General features: G+C 49.0%; 1 protein-coding gene across 1 annotated transcript in view; it reads right to left on the bottom strand.

The window, feature by feature from the left end:
• Window positions 1-14721, bottom strand: part of gfra4a (GDNF family receptor alpha 4a) — a 63345-nt gene extending 48624 nt beyond the window's left edge. The window contains exon 1 of the mRNA XM_062469119.1: window positions 14184-14721. Coding sequence (XP_062325103.1) covers window positions 14184-14241 — 58 coding nt within the window. The 5' untranslated portion in view covers window positions 14242-14721. The remainder of the gene's footprint in view (window positions 1-14183) is intronic.
• Between the last annotated feature and the right edge of the window lie 6851 nt (window positions 14722-21572).

The following is a 21572-nucleotide window of genomic DNA, read 5'->3' as shown; positions in this document are numbered from 1 at the left end:
CCACCCACCACCCCACACACCACCCCACACACCACCCCACACACACCACCCCACACACCACCCCACACACACCACCCCACACACCACCCCACACACCACCCCACACACACCACCCCACACACACCACCCTGTCCACCTGGGCCACACACACCACCCCACACACACCACCCCACACACCACCCTGTCCACCTGGGCCCCACACACCACCCCACACACCACCCCACACACACCACCCCACACACCACCCTGTCCACCTGGGCCCCACACACCACCCCACCCCACCTGGGCCCCACACACCACCCCACCCCACACACACCACCCCACACACACCACCCCACACACCACCCCACACACACCACCCCACACACCACCCCACACACACCACCCCACACACACCACCCCCCACACACCACCCCACACACACCACCCCACACACCAGCCCACACACCAGCCCACACACACCCACACACCACCCTGTCCACCTGGGCCCCACACACCACCCCACACACCAGCCCACACACACCCACACACACCCACACACCACCCTGTCCACCTGGGCCCCACACACACACACCACCCTGTCCACCTGGGCCCCACACACCACCCCACACACATAGTGAGCTGGTATATACTGATATTGGTTCTGCCCATTTAACATTACATTCCTTTGACCTGTTATTCATTGTAGACAATTGTATCCAAAGAGACGTACAATAGTGCAAGTACAGCAGAAGATCATGGATCAGAGGTGCCTAGTTATAACAGTATTTCTGTGGTCAGAGTCAAGGAACGGTCTTGTATCTACCAGTGAAAAACAACCACACCTCAGCTGCCAAGAGCAGTGCAGCAATAAAACGATCTCAGCTACAGTGTCACAATAACTACATCTCAACTACAGCATTACATTGCACAGTGTAATAGAAACAACATCAAAATCTGAAGTGCCACATCAAACCATTTTCAAGGTAGCAGTTTCAGAATTCCCTCTGCCCAGGTCACTGTCAACAGGTCATTCCCGGGTGAGCAGGTACTTTGGCTGATAGAACATAAAGGTCTGTTAAAGCGCTCCCTCATCCAAACAAAGTGAAATCTGGCAATGCCGAAATGACGACCACATCTCATGTCAGTGATTAGCAGATGTCTACGTCACATTACCCCGTGAATCCCGATGCGTGCTGTGGTTATGAAAGTGAGATGCATTGCGTGTCGACACATTGTGTGTCTGCAGATGCTGCGCGGGTTTGCAAAGTCACAGAGCAGAGATCGCCACGGAAACCCCTCCGCCACCACGGCCTGAAGGACACAGCCGACCCCGCAGACTCTCTCCCAGCCAGGGTAACGAGCCTGGGAGAGACAGCAGGAGGACGAGAGGAGAGGAACCTCGACACAGCTCAGGAGGACGGATGGGGAGAGGGGGGTTACAGCGGGTGACGGGTTGAGGGAAGAGGAGGAGAGGAGGAGAGGAGAGGAGGCATTTAAAGAGGGTTGAGGAAAAAAACGAGAAGGGAAGAGGGGAGGAGGGGTAGAGGAGAGGGGAGGGGAGGGGGAGTGGGGAGTGGGGCAGGAGAAGGATGATAGTGTGGAGGTTTAATTACAGTTCTGTCCCGAGCTCCCCCGGGTATCCCATGATTCACAACTGCTGGGCAGCGCAGCCGGGGCCAGCACACTCCACATCACCTTATCTGAGCTTCCCTCTGACACCACCCACACCTTCTGTAAATAACCCTCTCTCCGGGAGCACAGGGACACACACCGTGGATAACCCCTGGGGCGAGAGAGAGGGCCAGAGAGAGAGGGCGAGAGAGAGGGCAAAAGAGAGGGCGAGAGAGAGGGCGAGAGAGAGGGCGAGAGAGAGGGCGAGAGAGAGGGCAAAAGAGAGAAATAGGGGGGGATAGAGGGGGGGACAGACAGCAAAATTGAGAAGGGAGAGAATCAGAGAGGAAGGAGTGAGAGAGAAAAGGGGGGAGAGAAGAGGGGGAGAGAGAGGGGGAGAGAAAGCTTGGGCTGTTGTGACCTGGGATCAGACAGACTGGGCAGTGGTCATGCATCACTGTAGTAATATAGAAGCTATAACTGTGGCAGGTACGCTGTAGCAGTGAGGATGCAGTGTCCTTTACATGACTTTACATTTAGTCATTTAGCAGACGCTCTTATCCAGAGCGACTTACAGTAAGTACAGGGACATTCCCCCCCGAGGCAGGTAGGGTGAAGTGCCTTGCCCAAGGACACAACATCATTCTGCTCAGCCATCTGACGTTACACCAGGAGACACGTGGACCAGTCTCTGTTCAAAAGAAGTCTAAGACACTCTGACATAATCAGCCTTATTACAGAAGTCCCTATGGACTACAAACAAACAAAGCCTGATCAGAAGTATACATGGCCCATACTGTCTTGTAGCCCGTCCTTCACACTTCCTCTCTGACTGTAACCCAACATTGTCCTTCCTGTCTACGCAAGTGAATACAGTGTGTGATTTTGTGAAGTATAAATGAAAAGCCATTTGGTTTTCTAGTATTGCACCATTACTCTTTTTGGCAGCTCTTTAAAACTGTGTGTGTAAGTATGAGTGTGTGGTGTGTGTGTATGTGTGTGTGTGTGTGTGTGTCTGTGAGTGTGTGGTGTGTGGGCCTGTGTTTGTACGTGGGTGCGTGTGTGTGGTGTGTGTGATGATGTATGTGTGTGTGCATGTGTGAGTGAGTGTGCGATCCGTTTGAGTGTAAACATATATAGTGTGTGTGTGTGTGTGTGTGTGTGTGAGTGTGTGTGAGTAGGCTAATTAGCGAGGACATTATCCATGCAAAAGCTGTAAGCTACTGTACACAGAGTCTCTAATGCTGCCATCAGTCCCGATCAGCGCCAGCTTCATTATGGCAGACTCTTTCATGTGGGTCTCAGGCTGTGGAACCATGCGCTGTGTGCTGAATGTAAAGCTTACTTAGTTACAAGGACTTTACATTTGATTCAATTTAACGTTGAAGGAAATCAATTATCCAGAACGGGTTCGACTGCTGACCGCCCCTTGGCCCCCCCCACACACACACACACTCCAACCCTGGCCTCCTTCCCTACCCTCCAAGACCCCAACCCCCCACCCACCCACCCCCCCCCTCGCTTGAAACAGCAAGCCGTCGTGTTCAGGAGAGGTTGTTATGTCTGCAGTAACAAAGGGGGGAGTCTAGAAAGCTCTAGAAAGAAAGAGGAGATAGGTAGGCGAGCGGGAGAGGAGCCGCGGGAGAGGAGCCGCGGGAGGCTACGTTGAGGACGTGACTGATGACGCTGACAGCTTCTACAGAGCTCTGCCAACACTTAGTGAGCTCTGTACAGCTCTGCAGCTCTGCACATGAAAACACACAAAGTAGGATATTTTTTCTGTTAGAACGACTAAAGGCAGAGAAACAGCTGGTTACAGCCCAGAGACACACAGAGAGAGACAAAGAGAGACAAAGAGAGACAAAGAGGACCAACAGACCTCGGAAGTGAACAAGGAACCACAAAGGTTTTGAGGCACCAGCTGAGGTTCAGGGGCAGCAAAATCCTGCAAAATTACAGGAATTTGGTATCTTTTTCACTCAATTACTCCGGAAGTCCTCCTTTGTGGGTGGAATAACTGCAGAATTGAGGAAATGGCTAGTGCCTATAATCAATCAGTTGTCCAGAAGTTCAAAATGCGGGGTTGTGTGAAAAGATGTCAGTAGGTTAACTATGCAGAGATGGACGTTTGCCAAAGTTGAAATTCCGAATCAGAAAGGCATTTTCATGCAGCCAAATATTCTTTCCATTACAACTTACATTTACATTTAGTCATTTAGCAGACGGTCTTATCCAGAGCGACTTAAAGTAAGTACAGGGACATTCCCCCCAAGGCAAGTAGGGTGAAGTGCCTTGCCCAAGGACACAACGTCATTTTTGGCACAGCCGGGAATCGAACTAGCAACCTTCTGCTTACTAGCCCGATTCCCTAACCGCTCAGCGGTTCCGAGTCAGGTGGCTGAGTTTGGGAACTTGGGAAGTTGACAGCATTGAAGAGGGAGACTACAGTGAGGCATGATGAGCCGGGTCTTGAACAATCATAGTCTTCCATCATCCACCTGTCCACAGCTTGACTCTGGTTAGTTTCAAATGTTGTATTTTAAAAGAATCCTGTGTTGAGCCAATACAATAGACGTGAGTGAGTTAACCTATTGTGTTGCAAACAACCTGGAAACCCTTTCCATTTACATGGCTGATTGCTCCTTAAAAAACAGGGTTCTTGCTTGATTGATCGATGGCTTTCATTCGAATTGTGGTTTTGGAAATAAATGACTCTGTAGCGGCATGTTTGAAGGAGGAGCAGCGCTGCTCTATTGTGTTGCTCCTCCTCCAGACACACCCATGACTTTCAACCCCAACTTCATGGGCCATTTTGCGGCATCTACGCAAGCGCACCCTGCAGAACAGAGTTTGCCCTGGCCAGGTGAGGACCAATCCGAGCAGGCTGAAACCTCCACCAATCAAGAGTGAGCTGGTGAGACTGTGCCGTGAGCAGGTTTGAGGGAGCAGCCATGATACAAAATCAGTGATCAGGAGAGGACTCCTAAATAGTGCTCACAGCTCAACAGAAGCTGTAGCTGGGAAATGACTAATTACCCTCCCCCCTCGAACCCGTTCCCTCTCTTTTTCTCTCCACGTTCAGTCTCTGTCTTCCTTTTTTCTTGATCACTCTCTCTTCCTCTCCCTTCACTTTCTCTCTCTCGTCTGTCCGTCTTTCTCACACGTACGCAGTCCGTCCCCTCTGAACCTTTCAACCGCCCTCTCATATCCCCCCTCCGTGTCCCCATCTCTCTTCGTGCCGCGCCCCTTTTGGGGGGGGGGGGGGGGGCGTGTTTCCCCGGGACGGGACAGTGTAGACAGCAGGAGGGGGACAGCCCTCTGGGCGCAGACACATGGTGGATGTAGACAGCAGGAATGGAGAGCCCTCCGGGAGCAGACACACGCTGGAGCGTGTACCTCTTCACACTCGCTTTCTCACTGCATCCTTTAGCACACTTCCCTTTCTTACCTCCCCTCCCGCTCTGCTCACACCATGTGACCCCAACCTTCCTCTCCTCACACTGATCTCCGGTGGGCCTGGAGGAGAGCCTGCCAGGTGACAACCAGGAAGGAAAGGGGGAGGAAGGTGGGAGGAGCGAAAAAGGAGGCGCTCTATCCAACATCTCGAGCCGGTGATTAAGCTGTGTTACGAGCCAAATCTGTACCCAGACAGATCAATGTTGGACAGATCTACACACAGATCTGTTCGAGCGATCTCGACACATCTCTGTTGGAGAGATCGACCTCGGATCTACGTCCGACATATCTCTGTCGGACAGGTCGATGTCGGACGGCTCTACGTCAGAGAGATCTACGTCAGAGGGGCGCCATGGCGAGCCGTGCGCGTGACGCTCTGGGAGCTCGGGGCTTGTTAGAGAGCGGGGAGGAAGACGCCACGGCGAGCCCTGTCAGCCCGGCAGAATGGAAATACAGTAAGCAAGAAAATAGAACATGAATAAATAAATGACAGAATGGGTTTTCTATTTCGGGAGGACCTCAGGAGAGTTTAGTGAGGAAGCGTCTACTGTATGTAGAGAGAGGAAGCTCAGGGCTGGTTTTAACATGCAGTCTAACCTTGAATGTTCCCACATCTGTGGTCCATTAACTGTACTCTACAATAGGCTGATAGCATTGAATTTAACATTGAACGGAATCAAGCATTAGTAATTAATGGTGTTGATCTTTTGAAGATTTCCCAGAGGGTCAGATATACAAAGTCTTCTCATCCCCTGGTACATTGTTGTTGTTTAGTGTTTTGTGGAGTAAAAATCGCTAACTAACCGATTCCATAAGGAGGCAATTACAGGATTATCCCGACCCAGAGCAGCCAAGTCTAAAGAGACCAGCTGAGTATGCCCCATCCAGGAACCAGGAAGTACCTCAGGAATAGGTTACTCAGGAACTAGGAACAAGTCTCAAGTTTAAATCGTATTCCTATGTGACCTAAACACTCAAGTCGCATAAACAATATAAGTAAACCTTTCCACCAGAAGGAAGGCAGGTATCATCATGAAGCATGCGCGGCATACTAGGCCACAGACTAGCCCTCTCTATCCCTCCTCTCTTTATCCCTCCCTCCGCTCTCTGTTTTTCTATCCCTCCTTTCTCTATTACCCCTCAGTTTCTCTCTACCCCTCCTCTACCCTCCATCTCTCATGTCTGTCTGTCTCTCTATCCCTCCTCCCTCCATGGGATGGCACGCATGGATCACTGGCCTTGGTAACAAGCCGCACAGACACAGCTAACAAGCCTGCGACAGTAGACCAGACAGGCAATGTCTGTGAGGAAGGGATCGAAGAGAGGGAGGGGGAGAGAGGAGGGGGGAGGGGGAGGGAAAGAGGGAGAGGAGGGAGGGAGGGAGGGGGGAAGGGAGGAGAGGGGAAGCTCAGTGTAGCTGAACGTGTTGGCCCATCACTACAGGTCCTAATGGTGGAACAGGGATCAGTGCAGAGAAGGTTGTGACACGACTGCTGTTGAAGGGTTTACTGTCAGACAAGGAACACAGACAGATTTATCTTCAGAAAAAGCACAACAGGGATCAAGGCTATATACCAGCAGGATCATAGGGGCAGCAAACCATACACTGAACACACACATCCACCACAGTCCAAAACACATCAACAACACTTATACACCGAAAAAACACTCACACACACACACACACAGCTCTGAGGGAGAATACCTACCAACACACAACGAACAGTGCCAAATAAACCCACTTGGACGGTTGTGAATGAACACGTCTGGCCACGTCTGCGAAAGGGTAATGATTCGACCCTATGCATAGGCAAGCCGAAACCTACAGAGACAGATATGTATCGCTACAACAAATGTTAAATAAACTGTGTGCAATTGAGGAGCCAACTGCGATAAGGCCAGCGCTGGGGATGAAAGCGTGGCCAGGCGTATGAGTGCGAGATTGCTGCCATGTGTGGTATGCAGATCTCCCCTTCCGGCAGCCTCGTCTCCGGCAGCCTCGTCTCCTGCAGCGTCGAGGAGCACTGTGGTCACGTCCCTGACACAGTCCCTTTGTCGAGCTCTGCATAATTCCCCGTTTAGCAGCCGAGCAGCTGAGCTGATAGTGGGATGTAACCAGCGTTATTACAGAGTGGAGAAGTTCCAGAGACTATACCTGACTGGTGACAGATACGAACACTGCACCTCGCAGAGCACTGAGCTCTAAAGCCCCTCCTCCACCTTCTCCCTCTCCTCCACCTCTCCTCCTCCTCCCCCCCTCCTCCTCCCTCTGTAACGAAGCCAGCCTCCTCTACCCCCTCTGCCCCCTCTGCCCCCTCTCTCCCTCCTCCACCCCGTCTAACACAGCTGTCCCATTTGGCAGTGTCTTGCCCCCAGCAGACTGGGGCACCCTCCAGGTCTGGGGCTCCTCTGGGTCCCTGGCCTGCGTTCACCTCAGAACCGTCCACTGGTGCACTCTGTTAGCTCCCTAACGCTGATAGAGAAAGGAGTAAGTGGAGCCTGTGAAGGCTGCAGGAAGCTAGTAACTGCTCTCTGTGTGGCTCTACAGACCAATCTAGGATCTTTCAGTGCTATCCTTTCCCCGCAACACCTCTCCTCACAGCATCTTGTTCTGAGGTGGTTAACACCCAGCCCTGGGGTCTGGCAGGTAGCCAATCACAAGCGAGGTCACTGAGCCTTTTGGCTGTCTAGAAGAGCCCTGCTTCCAGACGCTGGAAACACTTTGTTTTTATACGGCCACTTTTGGCCTCTAACTGATGGAGTGTGTGGTTGTCCAGGGAGACAGAGCAGTACCCGCTAGCCCCAGAACAGTACCTGCTAGCCCCAGAATAGTACCTGCTAGCCCCAGAGCAGTACCTGCTAGCCCCAGAACAGTACCTGCTAGCCCCAGAACAGTACCTGCTAGCCCAGAGCATAGTCCAGTCCCTGGCCAGGCAGGACCAGACCATGGTAAAAAATGGGTGGACCTGTTTAAACACTGAAAGGTCAGGGTGGTGGAAATCAATGATAGAATACCAGGTCAGACTTCAGAGGCTGGGGGGGGGGGGGGAGGGGGGGGGCAGATGGACAGAGTTTAAAGCTTCTAATTAAACATACATATGGTGGCTTTAAAGATGGAGGTTGACTTAAGGGATGAGAGCGGACCCGCTGACTGAATATTTCTCTTTCACTCTTGCTCTTTTTCTATCTCCTTTCTTTCTGCTTCCCATTCCTCTCTATCAGTCCTCCTCCCTTGGTTGTTTGATCTTTCCCTGGCCCCAGTTTCCAGGCAGACAGCCTTTACATCTTATATTCACTGTTCCACCAGAAGGAGCGTGTCTAAAAAAAGTATTCTCAAATTAAATGAGCTTGACTGCAGGCAACACAGAGGAAGGCTGAGACCACACTGACTTTGCAACAGGCAACTGGAATTCGATTTGAAGAAAATAAAAGCGATTGTGTGTGTGTGTGTCTGTCTATGTGTGTATGCGTGTGTATGTGCGTGTGTATGCGTGTGTATGTGCGTGTGTATGCGTGTGTATGTGCGTGTGTAGGTGCGTGTGTATGTCTGTGCCTTCTGTCGTTCTCCTTCTGCTCCAAAAGTCCAACTGGATTATAACAGGTGCACACCCCCGAATAATATTTGTCCGTGTTGTTCATCCGTTCCTCTGCCCTCCTTTCCACCTGCACATACTGCTTGAAAGATTTCCAAAATAAATTGGAAATAGTTCTGAAGAGGCTTCTCCAGAACCCACTATATTGTCCACTGTATGGCAGTCCAGATTCCTCTTGAAGAACCACATGGACACCTTCCTACGCCGTGCCTTTCATAACCGTGATATTGGCAGTAATTCGCCTCCCTGCCATATGTGCTTCTCATGTGAGACTAAATATATTCATGATGAAAATGCATAGATCCAGATGAGTGTAACCCACTGCCCACCACCAGATATACATATACATTCACAAGCAAATGTCTCATAGAATACAGTATGTTGTCCAGGAATCAATCGGGGGTTAGGGCGGAGTAAATCCAATCTAGGAATGACACCATGTTGATCCATTAAGAAGCAGGAACACAGAGGTAATACAGGGACTGTACGCTGTACGAGCTCACAGCCTGTCAGGGGGAGGGTAAAGCTAGTAACTTGGAACATGGCTAGTAAATACAGACTGTTCCTTGACTCTGACCACCAAAATACTGTCGAACTACGCACTTCTGATCCTTGATTTTCTGCTGTGCTTTCTACCTACACTATTTATCTTCTGAATTAATGAATGTATATTGTTGTAGAGTCAGTAAGTAAGTTTGAACAATTATATCAGCAAACATCGTGTCACTCAAATCTCCACCTGGTTCTGCTGACCGAATCACTCAAATCTTAACCTGGTTCTGCTAACTGAATCACTCAAATCTTCACCTGGTTCTGCTAACTGAATCACTCAAATCTCCACCTGGTTCTGCTTATTGAATCACTCCACTCGGAAACAAGCTGCTTCATGTTTCTATACGGTTCTCCTGATGGTGTAGACTGAAGTAGGCCTGCAGAAACATCAGGGTCGTATGTCTTACCCTGATATATAATTAATTACATCATATTTAATATAGCAATCTTAGTAATAGTAATAATGAGACAAAGACGTTCTGGTTTGACTACGTTTTCGTGCTTACTTTCATACCTTTTTCAAATTCCATGGATTTCTTATTAAAAGGAAACAGAGCCTGTGCAATCCCATGAGAAACTCTGTGATGCTGGGGTTTATTCAATCAGCTGCAGCAGACTTCCAGAGATGGCCCAAGACTGCCCCGCAATTACACACTAACAAATTGTTTTTACTTCACGCTTTTCAACATCCTCTTTATGGAATCCTAAACATCTCACTGTTTTGTCTGCGTGCTCTGAAGCAAGTAACAGAGTGAATCTCGATCAACGAGGAGAGAGGCAGATCTGGACTCGGACTGGTGACTGGAGATGTTGACTGTAGTAGCGTGCAGAACACCGACGCTAAGTAATTAGGTCTCGCCAGCCCCATTGTCCATGTTTCTGCTGAGGCCGGGTCTGTGGCAATCTGTGAGCAGTCCACTCTCACCAGAACCCACTGACCACCAGGAGGAGGGTGTCAGGACCAGAAGACCAGGACCAGGACTGGAACCAGAACCAGAACCAGAACCCATAGCAGGATGGGTGGGTGGATGTGTGTGGTGCTGGGTTGTCATGATGGACCAGATTGTCTGCCTGTCTGTCTGCATCCTGTCTGTCTGTCTGCCTGCATCCTGTCTGTCTGTCTGCCTGCATCCTGTCTGTCTGTCTGCATCCTGTCTGTCTGTCTGCATCCTGTCTGCCTGTCTGTCTGCATCCTGTCTGCCTGTCTCTCTGTCTTTCTGTATGTCTGTAAATCTGTCTGTCTATTTCAAACTTATCTGACTGTGTCTCTTTCTGTGTGCATCCTATCTGTCTGTCTGTATCCTTTCTACCTGTCTGTCTGTGCTCAACATATCTCTCACTAAAAAAAGTCTCTGCGCAGAGATTTAATCGGAGGCATTTAGACTTAGGCAGGCTTTTATTTCGACTCGGGTACACGCGTGGAACTAAATGCCATATCCTTCTCGTGCTGCTCAGCCAGGGTAATTGGCTCCCAATCTTTTCTTAACAAAAGACCGAAATGGCAAGATAAAAGGCCCGCTGTGGTTCCTGCTCCCTCGTGTGTACCTCTCCACAGGGTCCATGCTGGGGCTCCGTCCTGCCTTCCAGCTTCCTCGTCTGCCTCAACCTCCGACTCTCTCTCTCTCTCTATCTCTCCCAGCCTCGCCTGGTAATTACTTCAATCTGCTCTTTCCACGTACGGCCTGGCAGCGACCAGGCGTTGCTGTGAAGGCCAGGGAGCTGGCTCGGACAATGCGCTGAAATGTCACCAGTTTGGCGGCGTGCGAAGAAGTCAACTCTGCCTCTGGTTCCCTGACTGCTGGGGTTCAGCTTCCCTCCAGACGACGGGCAAAGCGACATCTGAGCCCCTCTGCTGAAATCAACTCCAGAGTACCATTTTTTTCTTACCTCGTCTCAGACGTGGCCTTGACACCCAAGGCAGTCCACTCAAAGAAGTGACACATGACAAACTCAATCAATAGATCAATCCCACATCGTGGATTGCGTGTCCTAAATGCTAAGTACAGACTGGAGGAGCAGAGACGGATTGCGTTCTGTGTGGGCTCTCACCCACACCCTCACTCTGGGTTCCCTGAAGCCACAGGTGACCCACATTGCAGCAGAGGAAACATCACAGAAACTGTGTTCTGCTGGAATGGAGCTCTTTAAACCTGCACTGATAACCAGGCCAGTGGTTTCCTTTAGAAAGATGTCTCCCTCTTCTCAGTGTCTCATCCAAGGATCCACCCATCAAGAAACCTATACTAAACACACCTGTACTACACACACCTATACTACACACACCTGTACTACACACACATATACTACACACACATATACTACACACACATATACTACACACACATATACTACACACACATATACTACACACACATATACTACACACACATATACTACACACACTTATACTACACACACTTATACTACACACACCTATACTACACACACCTGTACTACACACACCTGTACTACACACACCTGTACTACACACACCTATACTACACACACACACACACGTGTACTACACATACCTGTACTACACACACCTGTAAACACACTTATACTACACAAACCAGTACTACACACACCTGTATTACACACACCGGTACTACAAGCCAGTACTATACACACCTGTATTACAATCACCTGCCATACACACACCTGAAGTACACACACCTGCTATACACACATCTGCAATACACACACCTGCTATACACACACCTGCTTTACACACACCTGCAATACACACACCTTCTATACACACACCTGCTATACACACACCTGCCATACACACACCTGCCATACACACACCTGCTACACACACACCTGCTACACACACACCTGCTACACACACAGCAGTACCAGGGAAGAGAGAGAAGGCAGGTGAAGGGGCAGGGTGAGCAGGAACTAAACATGGTAGAAGGCCAATTTGTTTGAATAAATGCATAAAGTGCTGGAAATCACAGCAGGGCATAATCTGACATGGTTTGATTCAAGGCTAGCCGGTAAACATGTGGTTTGCAGTTCCTTCCCTTTTTTGAGCGTGTTATGGTTACCATGCAGAGGATGGCGATAGAAGTCATTAAATGTTCATGAGATACATGAAAATCCCATCTCCTTGTCGGTTTCATTTGAATAAACTTACATTCTTGGACCAGCTAAACAATCCATCTGCTTTGACCTGCTAACATTGTAATGGACATACACATATAAATATCGAATTACAATAAGACCAATTAACCAGTTTAAACTGTAGACACAGCTGAAGCACAGTAAAGCCTGCCCTGTGATGTTATATAATATGACAGACATCCTCGAGATGTATATCCACTGTCCTGTGAGGTGATAGACATCCTCTATATAGCCACTGTCCTGTGATGTTATATAATGTGCCATCCTCTGGGTGTTGCCGGGTATCACTGCCGCACCTGCGTCAGGGTACCGAGTGTCCCGGAGCCTGGATGGCGTCCAAGCTATATCTGACAGACAGACAGGAAGATGAGACCTTCGCTAAAGAGAGACTCTGCTGTGCTGACGTCCCCTTGACAAGGTGAAAACAACATCAGAGGAAGACTATGGCCAACTGTCAGCTTGCGCCCCCCCCCCCCCCCCCCAGCACGCCCCCCCCCCCCCCCCCCTCCGGTGGAGCGAAGAGCAGGTGACAGGTAGTTAACGTCTGCCATGACAGGTGCTTACGGACCAGGCTCCTGCCCCTGTTGAAACAGGGGCAGGAGTCCTGGGGTGGCTGGATGAGTTTGTCTGTGGGTGGCGTGTGTGTGTGTGTGTGTGTGTGTGTGTGTGTGTGTGTGTGTGTGTGTGAGCGTGTGACTGTGTGTGTGGATGTTCTGTAGGCGGCCTCCAGAGGCAGCTATAGAGAGCGGTGACGCAAGAGGTGTAGCTATAACGCGGCGGGTGGTAAACATTTACATGCACACGCACACACGCACGCACACATGCACAAGCGTGCATACACACGCACACACACACACGCACACACACACACACACTACTAGTGGCAAACAGGGGAGCAGCAAGAGGAGGGAAGAGGGACAACTGGTTCCAGCAGTATCAGAGCATCAGAGAAAAACAGGATTACAGAGCATCATGATCACTGGGTTTGGAGTGGTTTGAATCTCAATGTGACCCTGCCGCATGGAAATATACAGTATGCTTTGGTTCACTATACTAGGTTGTAGACAAACACACTTGTTTATGTTAAACAAGTGTTTGATTTTGTAAGAATGCATAAAACAGCATGGCATCACATGCAAGTCGATAAAGAAATTGCTGCTTGGCGTCAATCCACTCTTTATTAATTATAAAGAGATGCAGAATTAGTTGCAGTTGCGGTTATTAATGAAATTTAAGGAACGTGAGGTATTGACCTCACATTCAGAAGACCAAACGGACTCACTGTTCCTCATCTTAACATTAAGAAATGCATTAACTCGGGCAAGATGTGGTTATTTTCCAGGTAAGAAAGTCTGAATAAGGTCACAAAGACAACACATCACTGGTACTGAGACAGTTCGATCGCTGTAGTCATTATATGAGCTATCTGAACATAACGTCCCCGCGGAGTCATCAAGTTGACATACACTGACAATCTGCATTATCCCTAATGGACATTACCCTGCGCGCACGCTCATAAACCAGGACAGTCGTGTTCAGGGAAACCGAAATGATATCATTTCTCATCGTTATTACTTGTCTAAAGCATGTGAAGGCGGCATGTCTGCAACACTCTAGCTCGAGTTATTCTGCCGTCTCGATGCGGCCAGGTGACCGTGCGGAGCAGCACCTGTGTCCGCGCCGATGTGAGGGACAGGGGCAAAAAAAACTTACAGTTTCTTCACCACACTACGAGAAACAACTCTTGGTACCCAATTACGTTTTGACACGTTCTACTGAAAACTCACTTCAGCACAAGCAGACATACAAACCAGTGCAATGTTTTAACGTTTCAATTTCCTATATTTAATTACTCACCAATGAGCGCCAGCTGTAGGAAGTATAGCCCGACGAGGTCCATTCTGGAGTGCGACATTAATTCTGATGAAAGCAATCCTGAGCGCTAGGAGAAATGCGAATAATGCCCTGTTTGTTGAAATTGACACCCTAATGTGATAAAACAATATATATCAAATAGGATAACAATTATCCAGTTACGTTGACGCCAGATTCCACAACACGATGTGAAAAAACAGCAATATGGTTATCATCCTTTTTTTTACCAGTCAAACTTTTAGCATGAAATTTAGGCTACAGTTGGGCTGTCAACGTTTGAATAAACGAAATAGAGGTTTGTAAAAACTGCACTGACACGCAAAAAAATATCTTGTGTTGGTGAACGCGACTGCACTGCTTGATCATCCCCTTGACTCGATCACTTCATCCCACCGACTTGATCCTCTGTGCTCCGCGTGCTCCGCTCGCGCACAGACAGTGTGAGAAATTGCGGATGATTCGTCTCAACGGGTGCGAAGCTTCGCGCGCTCCCACCAGCTGGTTCCAGAGAGCAAGCAAGGTCGTCGATGAGCAGTTCAGCCACACGTTGACTACACTTTGACTAATATTAAAACATTTAATATGAATTTTACTTAAATCACATGTTCGTTATACCACCATGACGCTTGTCAAGGTCATTTTATCCTCCTAAAGGGGGTTTGCGAGTAGAATTGAGAAAGTAGCCTTATGTGGAGCACCACAGCCATTAAAGGATGCTTCTGCAATTCCCCCAATTTCATGTTGACTTTCATGAAGCTTGTGCAGTTTGTGTTTGTCTGGAAGGATAATTATCTTGGTTTTGGTCTCTCATACAGATAGTGACTAACATGTCCTCTTTCACTTTACACTTCCAACTAGTTTACTGGTATTTCTTTGATTGTTTTCCTTGTCAGGCACGAGTGGTTCTGTGTTTCTGCATTGTGGGGGGACTCTGGGGAGGTGTGCTGTCTGATTCGTCTAACCCCAGGCTGTTCTCTTCTCACAGCCCATTCTCAGCTTTATGCACAGAGACAACAAGTTTGCCATCCACAATATGAATGCACATTCCTAACCAGCCTTTCAGTGTGTTTAACTGCATGACACAGTAGTCCGACCATCTATGCAGCTGATTGTGTCTGAACTTGAGCTGAATTCACCCTAAAACCCCCAATTTGACGGCTGTATCAAGTGTTGTTTTGTAAACATAGAAACCCCTGTGCTCGATAACACAGCCTCCTCCTGTATATCTACCGCTGGTCTGCCGTCATCTGGGCCCGGACCCTCAGTAGCCCTGCTGGCAGGGTGCGAATTACAGGGGGGGGTTTGGGGGGGTCTGACCCCCCTAATTAAGACTCGGACCCACCCAAAAGAGGTCAAAACAACAGGTCGGGGGGGTCGATACACGCCCTGGAGAAGAAGTTGACCCCCCCCCCCCCCTGATTGTCATTGTATAATTCGCACTCTGCCTGCTGGTCATGTCTAACAGCCTCCCTTCCTGTGGTGGATCCCACTGATGGGGGTGGAGGAGCTGAGCCACCCCCAGGGTGTGACAGGAGAAGAGTCCTCTCAGAGACCGTTCTCCATAAATCATGGCCGCTCTGTAAATAGTTGATATTTGCAGATGTTGTGCGTGTCGTCTTCTCAGAGCATGGACCCTGAAGCACTGAGACGCGCAGCTCTCTCACGGCCCCACCGTCAGTGAGGGGAAGCTGCTCACGTGTCGGATGAGCGGACTTCTCTGTGGAACTGACGTGTGTGGAAATGACTCTGTGTAATATCTATGTACAGTAACTGACATCTCATGCAAGTGACATCTCTGTACAGTAACTGACATCTCATGTAACTGACATCTCTGTACAGTAACTGACAACTCACATAACCGACATCTGTGTGTAAAACAATGTGGGCACCAGTGTTCTTGGTTCACTCGGAGTGTTTGGTGTTGACGTCACGAAGCTGAGAGCTTTCAGAGGCTGAGGCACTGCCTCCCGCTGCGTTGCCATGGAAGGGAATCAAACCGCCAGCGGAGGATGATTAAGAGGTGTTAATGTGCGGGTATGAATACAACCCCCCGGGCCGCTCCAGGCTGCTGCAGAGGGACGGGGGCATCCAGACAGAGCCCTGTAATCTCCCTCAGGTAGAGGGGTTACTGTGACAGCTGACAGTGGGGCAGGCCCAGGCTCCTGCAGTGCAGTGTCACACACAAGGCAGGGTGATTCACAGAGTCTGAAACTGCGTTGTTCAAACAGGAAAGGGTACAATGTACTGAGCCACACACACGCCAGATCCCCTGTCCCCCTCTACCCCCCCCCCCCCCACACACACACACACACACACACACGCACACACACCATCTTTATCACACAGCAACGTCAGAAGGCCTTACCTGGGCTTAGATGAACACATGGAAACAACCAAACGCGCCGCTCTTCTCATCTCCCACTGGGCTCAAGCAGGCAACATCTGTGTGGACACAGGAAGGAGCCTGTGTTTGCTGAAGCAGCCAACGCTTTATGGAGGCGCTGTAATTATAATCTTATCTGAACGTCACAACAGGCAGATATGTCCAGCAAGAGTGAACCTGAAGTGAGGACCAGTCAGGACCAGGCAGACCCAGACGTCCTCCTCGCCCAGGCCTGCCGGCAGGACGTGTCTGCTGAGGTAGAGCTCAGATCCACAGCACGGAAGCTTGTAATGGAGACATCACTGGAGCCATCTGGGGAAGAATCACCATCTTTTAGAATAAAAGACGGCTACTTAATTGTGTCCTACACGTGTCCTACAGTATCCACATATGGTGAAGTAAGCAAGTCGTTCTTCGTCATTGTGGTTCATGTTATCATATTTAGTCTTTCCGTTTTTACGAGTATGACTGAAACGTGTTTGTGTTGTGTTTGACACGTGAAACCCTCTGATCTTAGACACTCTGAAACCATCAACAGCACTCTGGTGATGATGTAGAGACAACATAGGGAGTCAGGTGGCTGAGCGGTTAGGGAATCGGGCTAGTAATCCGAAGGTTGCCAGTTCGATTCCTGGTCATGCCAACTGACGTTGTGTCCTTGGGCAAGGCACTTCACCCTACTTGCCTCGGGGGAATGTCCCTGTACTTACTGTAAGTCGCTCTGGATAAGAGCGTCTGCTAAATGACTAAATGTAAATGTAAATGTAACCCAGCGCTCTCTTCCCAGACCACACCCAAGCACTGAAGAGACAGTACTGAACTGAACCACAACCCTGCTGAGCCAGGAACCACAATCCTGTGCTTCCCTACTGAGATGCCAGTCCTGACTTGCTGGCTGGCAGGCAGGCTGACTGGCTGGCTGACTGGCTGACTGGGTGACTGGCTGGTTGGCTGGCTGGTTGGCTGACTGTGTGACTGACTGGTTGGCTGAATGGGTGACTGGCTGGTTGGCTGAGCCCCTCTGTGACTGTGTTATTGTATATTGTTTGAGAATACAACAGAGCCTCATGGTTATTGTACAAAGACTGGCCCAATTATTATGATAAAGGATATTTACTTATACACATACACACACGACCTGGACACACACAAGACACAAAGTTTTGAAAGGCAAAATCAAACACACACACTCATCATGTTCACTCACACACAAACACATGCATGTTATCAAAGCCATGATCACACACACACAGACATACTCACACACGTTATGAAAGACACGATCACATACACACACACACACACCCCTGGAGAGATGAGTTGGTCAGTTTCCTGTTTGGCGTCTGGTCACGCAAGGCTGCTTCAGCATCTCCGGCCGCCTCCAGTCGTCTCCCCGCACTAAATCAAACGCACCCTGGGCCAGCCAGGCGTAACGGTGACTCCTTCCAGGAGTCTATAGGGTCTAGATCTCCCAGGACAGTTACCTGTACCATTAGTCTATAAGAACTAGATAAGCTACACCAGCCACATGAACCATGAGTCTATAGGATCTACCACTGAAACACTGCAACATTTAGCTGCTCCTTCTGTGAAGAGACTCATTATGCTAAACTAGAAGGCTGACAGTTGGACACCCATGGTAAGGTCGGGTGTTTGTTTGATAGATGGTATTTCTGCTTATCTCTCTCCCTTTCTCTCTCTCTCTCCCACCCTCTGTTCCTTTCTCCTTATTCCTCTCCCTCTCCGTCTCTTCACAGATATGTGTCTCTATTTGTTTCTGTTTCCCCCTTTCTCTCTCGCACAGGCGCCAACAGAAAACATGACACAAATGTCAATCACTCTGACTTTCTATGCTGCGTGTCTGCCCTTCCTGTTGGTAGTCGGTGGGTTTGAACTGCAATGCAGCACTTTCCCGGCTCAGCGGTCCACCCTCAATAACAGGTCCATGTACCCCAGAGAGGACAGGAGCCCCAGAGCTGGGGGAACTAGAGGACCTCCTCCCTCTGTTCTCTAGCCCAGACTGAGTCTGGTGAAAAACACTCACTGAAATGTCAGTGAGCAGGCCGTCCCTACGGACTAATGGAAGCTCGAACAGATGGTAAATTGCATTAAGAAGGGGAGCACAATGAACCCGTGGACCCTAGAATGGCCATTCTGGCTCTTCTAGAACATTACCTCCATTGACAATCTGGAACACAAACACCTGGATAGACATGCCTGAAAGTACATTGCTTGAATAAATACTTTGCACCCAGATATTATTATCATCTCATTGCAGGTGACTTTTTTCATATTAATTATGTAAGTATTGTCTAACCCTAATATTTCATGTTACTAATGGTAGCAGGAGTAGAATGTTATGTCCTGGGAGAGTCCATCAGCTGACATGTTCCCATCACACGTCATGAGATCCCATCACACGTCATGAGATCCCATCACACGTCATGAGATCCCGTCACACGTCATGAGATCCCGTCACACGTCATGAGATCCCGTCACACGTCATGAGATCCCGTCACACGTCATGACCACGAACACATGCTCATGTCTCCTTTACTAACACACTCCTTTTGCCCCCATGCTCCCCCCCTTACCCCTCCCCTCCCCACCTCTCCCTGGTTCCTAGTCTAGGAGGGTCGGGCTCCTGATGTTCATGTGCTGGTGTATGTGAGTGTAGCGGTTGTTGGTACTCCTCGTGCGTTGTGTATTATTCCACCAGTTTGTATGTAACAGACGTGGTCTTGCTCTGTCAGAGGTACACGGGCCGATGTTCGTCCCTCACTGGGGATCGAAAACGCCACCTCTGACTTCCCAAGCTCGACCACTACCAGCTATGCCAACGAAAATCTAGCTCTTCGTTGACGCGGGTGCCCTGTTATATACTTTTAACCGATACACACTGGCTACATGAGCTCCACAGTTCTGTTTAACTCGCCTTTTACTTATTATATTTATCTCTCCTGCTCATTAGGCCAGTGAGGAGGATGATGAAACACACAAGCAGGAGCAGCGTGTTCAACCCATTATGTGAGGAACAAGGTATTGCCCACAGGAGAGTAATGGCTTTTCATCAAGAAACCCTGCAGGGCTGCAGCCTTCCGCCCCCAACAACACTGCCTCCATTAGCACAAAGCTGGTTCGGTTCAAGAGCACATTTTCTCAAATGCGTCTGTTTTAAAAGTAAAATGAACGACATTAGCGAGACTGTGACAGCCCACGCACTCTTCTCTCTGAGACTGCGCGCGGCTGGAGGAAACGTTCTCTCCGGAAACCTGGATGTAGCGTGGTTGTGTCTGGCTTCAACGTTCAGATCCAAAATGTCCTTCCGATATGTTTATAATAGCTGTTTATCAAGAGTTCATGTGTTCTGCATAGATTGTAACTGAGCAGCACTCACCCGGGGAAGAATGACAGACTTTCTGCATTGAGTTGGAGTTTTGAAGCGTTCTATCCTTGCACAAGGTCATCAAACTGGTTGTCCTCATTACAGAGCCAGATTACAAACAAGCTCATCATTACACAGCTGCTTTCAAGTGAAACAAATTTACATTTCAATCTAGTCATTAGGCAGACACACTAATCCAGAGTGGTTTCTGCAGAGGCAGGATGGTGTTGGACAACCTCACACACAGCAGGATTTGCTCAGGAAGGCCTGACCTAACCCTGCGCAGGGAAACACACCAAGCCTCTGTGAGTGTCCAGAGTCACAATAGAGGGATAAATAGTGTCAAATGGGAAGTTGTTGGAACTCCATAACGACAAAACTATTTAATTGTGTAGGTTTGGCAACCTGAATATGTTAATGTTTTATCATTAAGATTGTTGACAGGCTTATATATAATGTCATTACTTAAAGGCAATTATCACAAAATAACACTTGTAGGATCGATGTTGGAATCACACCTGTGTTCAGGCTCCTGCAATGTAAGCTAATCAACACCTCTAAACTGTGGGTTGACAGTAGAACTAAACGGATATAGTGAGTCTGTCTGTGCTCACCAGTTTGCACCAATTCAGCAGAGTAAATTAAGCTTCTAAATGTGCCGGGTACCTCCTATCTTCATCTGCTCACCATCACAACCCAGCGCTGAGGTTTCCCTCAGGATGCGTCGGATTCATTATTTTCCCTTCGCTAATTAGCGTGACATCACAGTACCAAGTCATTAAATGCCAGGGTGGCGGTGGGACGGTCTCCACGCGAGTTATCAAAGCCGAGCAGAACACACGCCAGGCGATTGTGCACTCTCCCTGTGTAAACCTTCGTAATATCAATATTCTGCTTTGAAGCTAGAGTACTTCTAGTTTTGACTCCACCAGACAGCCCGCTCCCCAGTACAGGCGTGTCCTTTCGTCATCCCAGCCTGACAACTAAACACTCACAACTAAAATCCCAACCTGACAACTAAACACTCACAACTCTGCCGTCTCCAAACTCCACACTTCCTCTGATACAAGACTCGCCTGTTTCAGGTTGTCATACTGACAACTCCGACATCCGGTTTCATCTCTGCCGCTGGAGACGCCTCTGCAGTAAGCAGGACGAGCCGGCGCTGTTGGAGAAAAGTATGTGGCTAAGAATAGCATTATGATATCTATTAAAACTTTAATGGCTATTGACTAAACAATGGTTTTAATCCCACAATGCACAGCCCACAATACATTGGGATCAGCAATTCAAAGCTCCCCTGTGCGTTTTATATTAATAGCATGGATGCTTCACATTGGGAAAGTGTCATTGGACTTGAGGAATGCCTCATTACAAGGTTTGTTTGTATTAAGGCAGATAACCCATTATCTGAAACCCAGTATTTTTAGATTAGGTTTCTGCATTTGTCCTGATGCGGGCAGAACAGAGGGCATCACAGGTATGTATCCTATGTAAACACAGCTTACCTCCAGCCCTGCTCCTGTCCTCTATAACCAGGACCTCCAGCCCTGCTCCTGTCCTCTTTAACCAGGACCTCCAGCCCTGCTCCTGTCCTCTTTAA

Source organism: Osmerus eperlanus, chromosome 9, assembly GCF_963692335.1.
Source record: "Osmerus eperlanus chromosome 9, fOsmEpe2.1, whole genome shotgun sequence".
NCBI classification, from domain to species: Eukaryota; Metazoa; Chordata; class Actinopteri; order Osmeriformes; family Osmeridae; genus Osmerus; species Osmerus eperlanus.
This window is presented reverse-complemented; position numbering and strand designations above follow the sequence as displayed.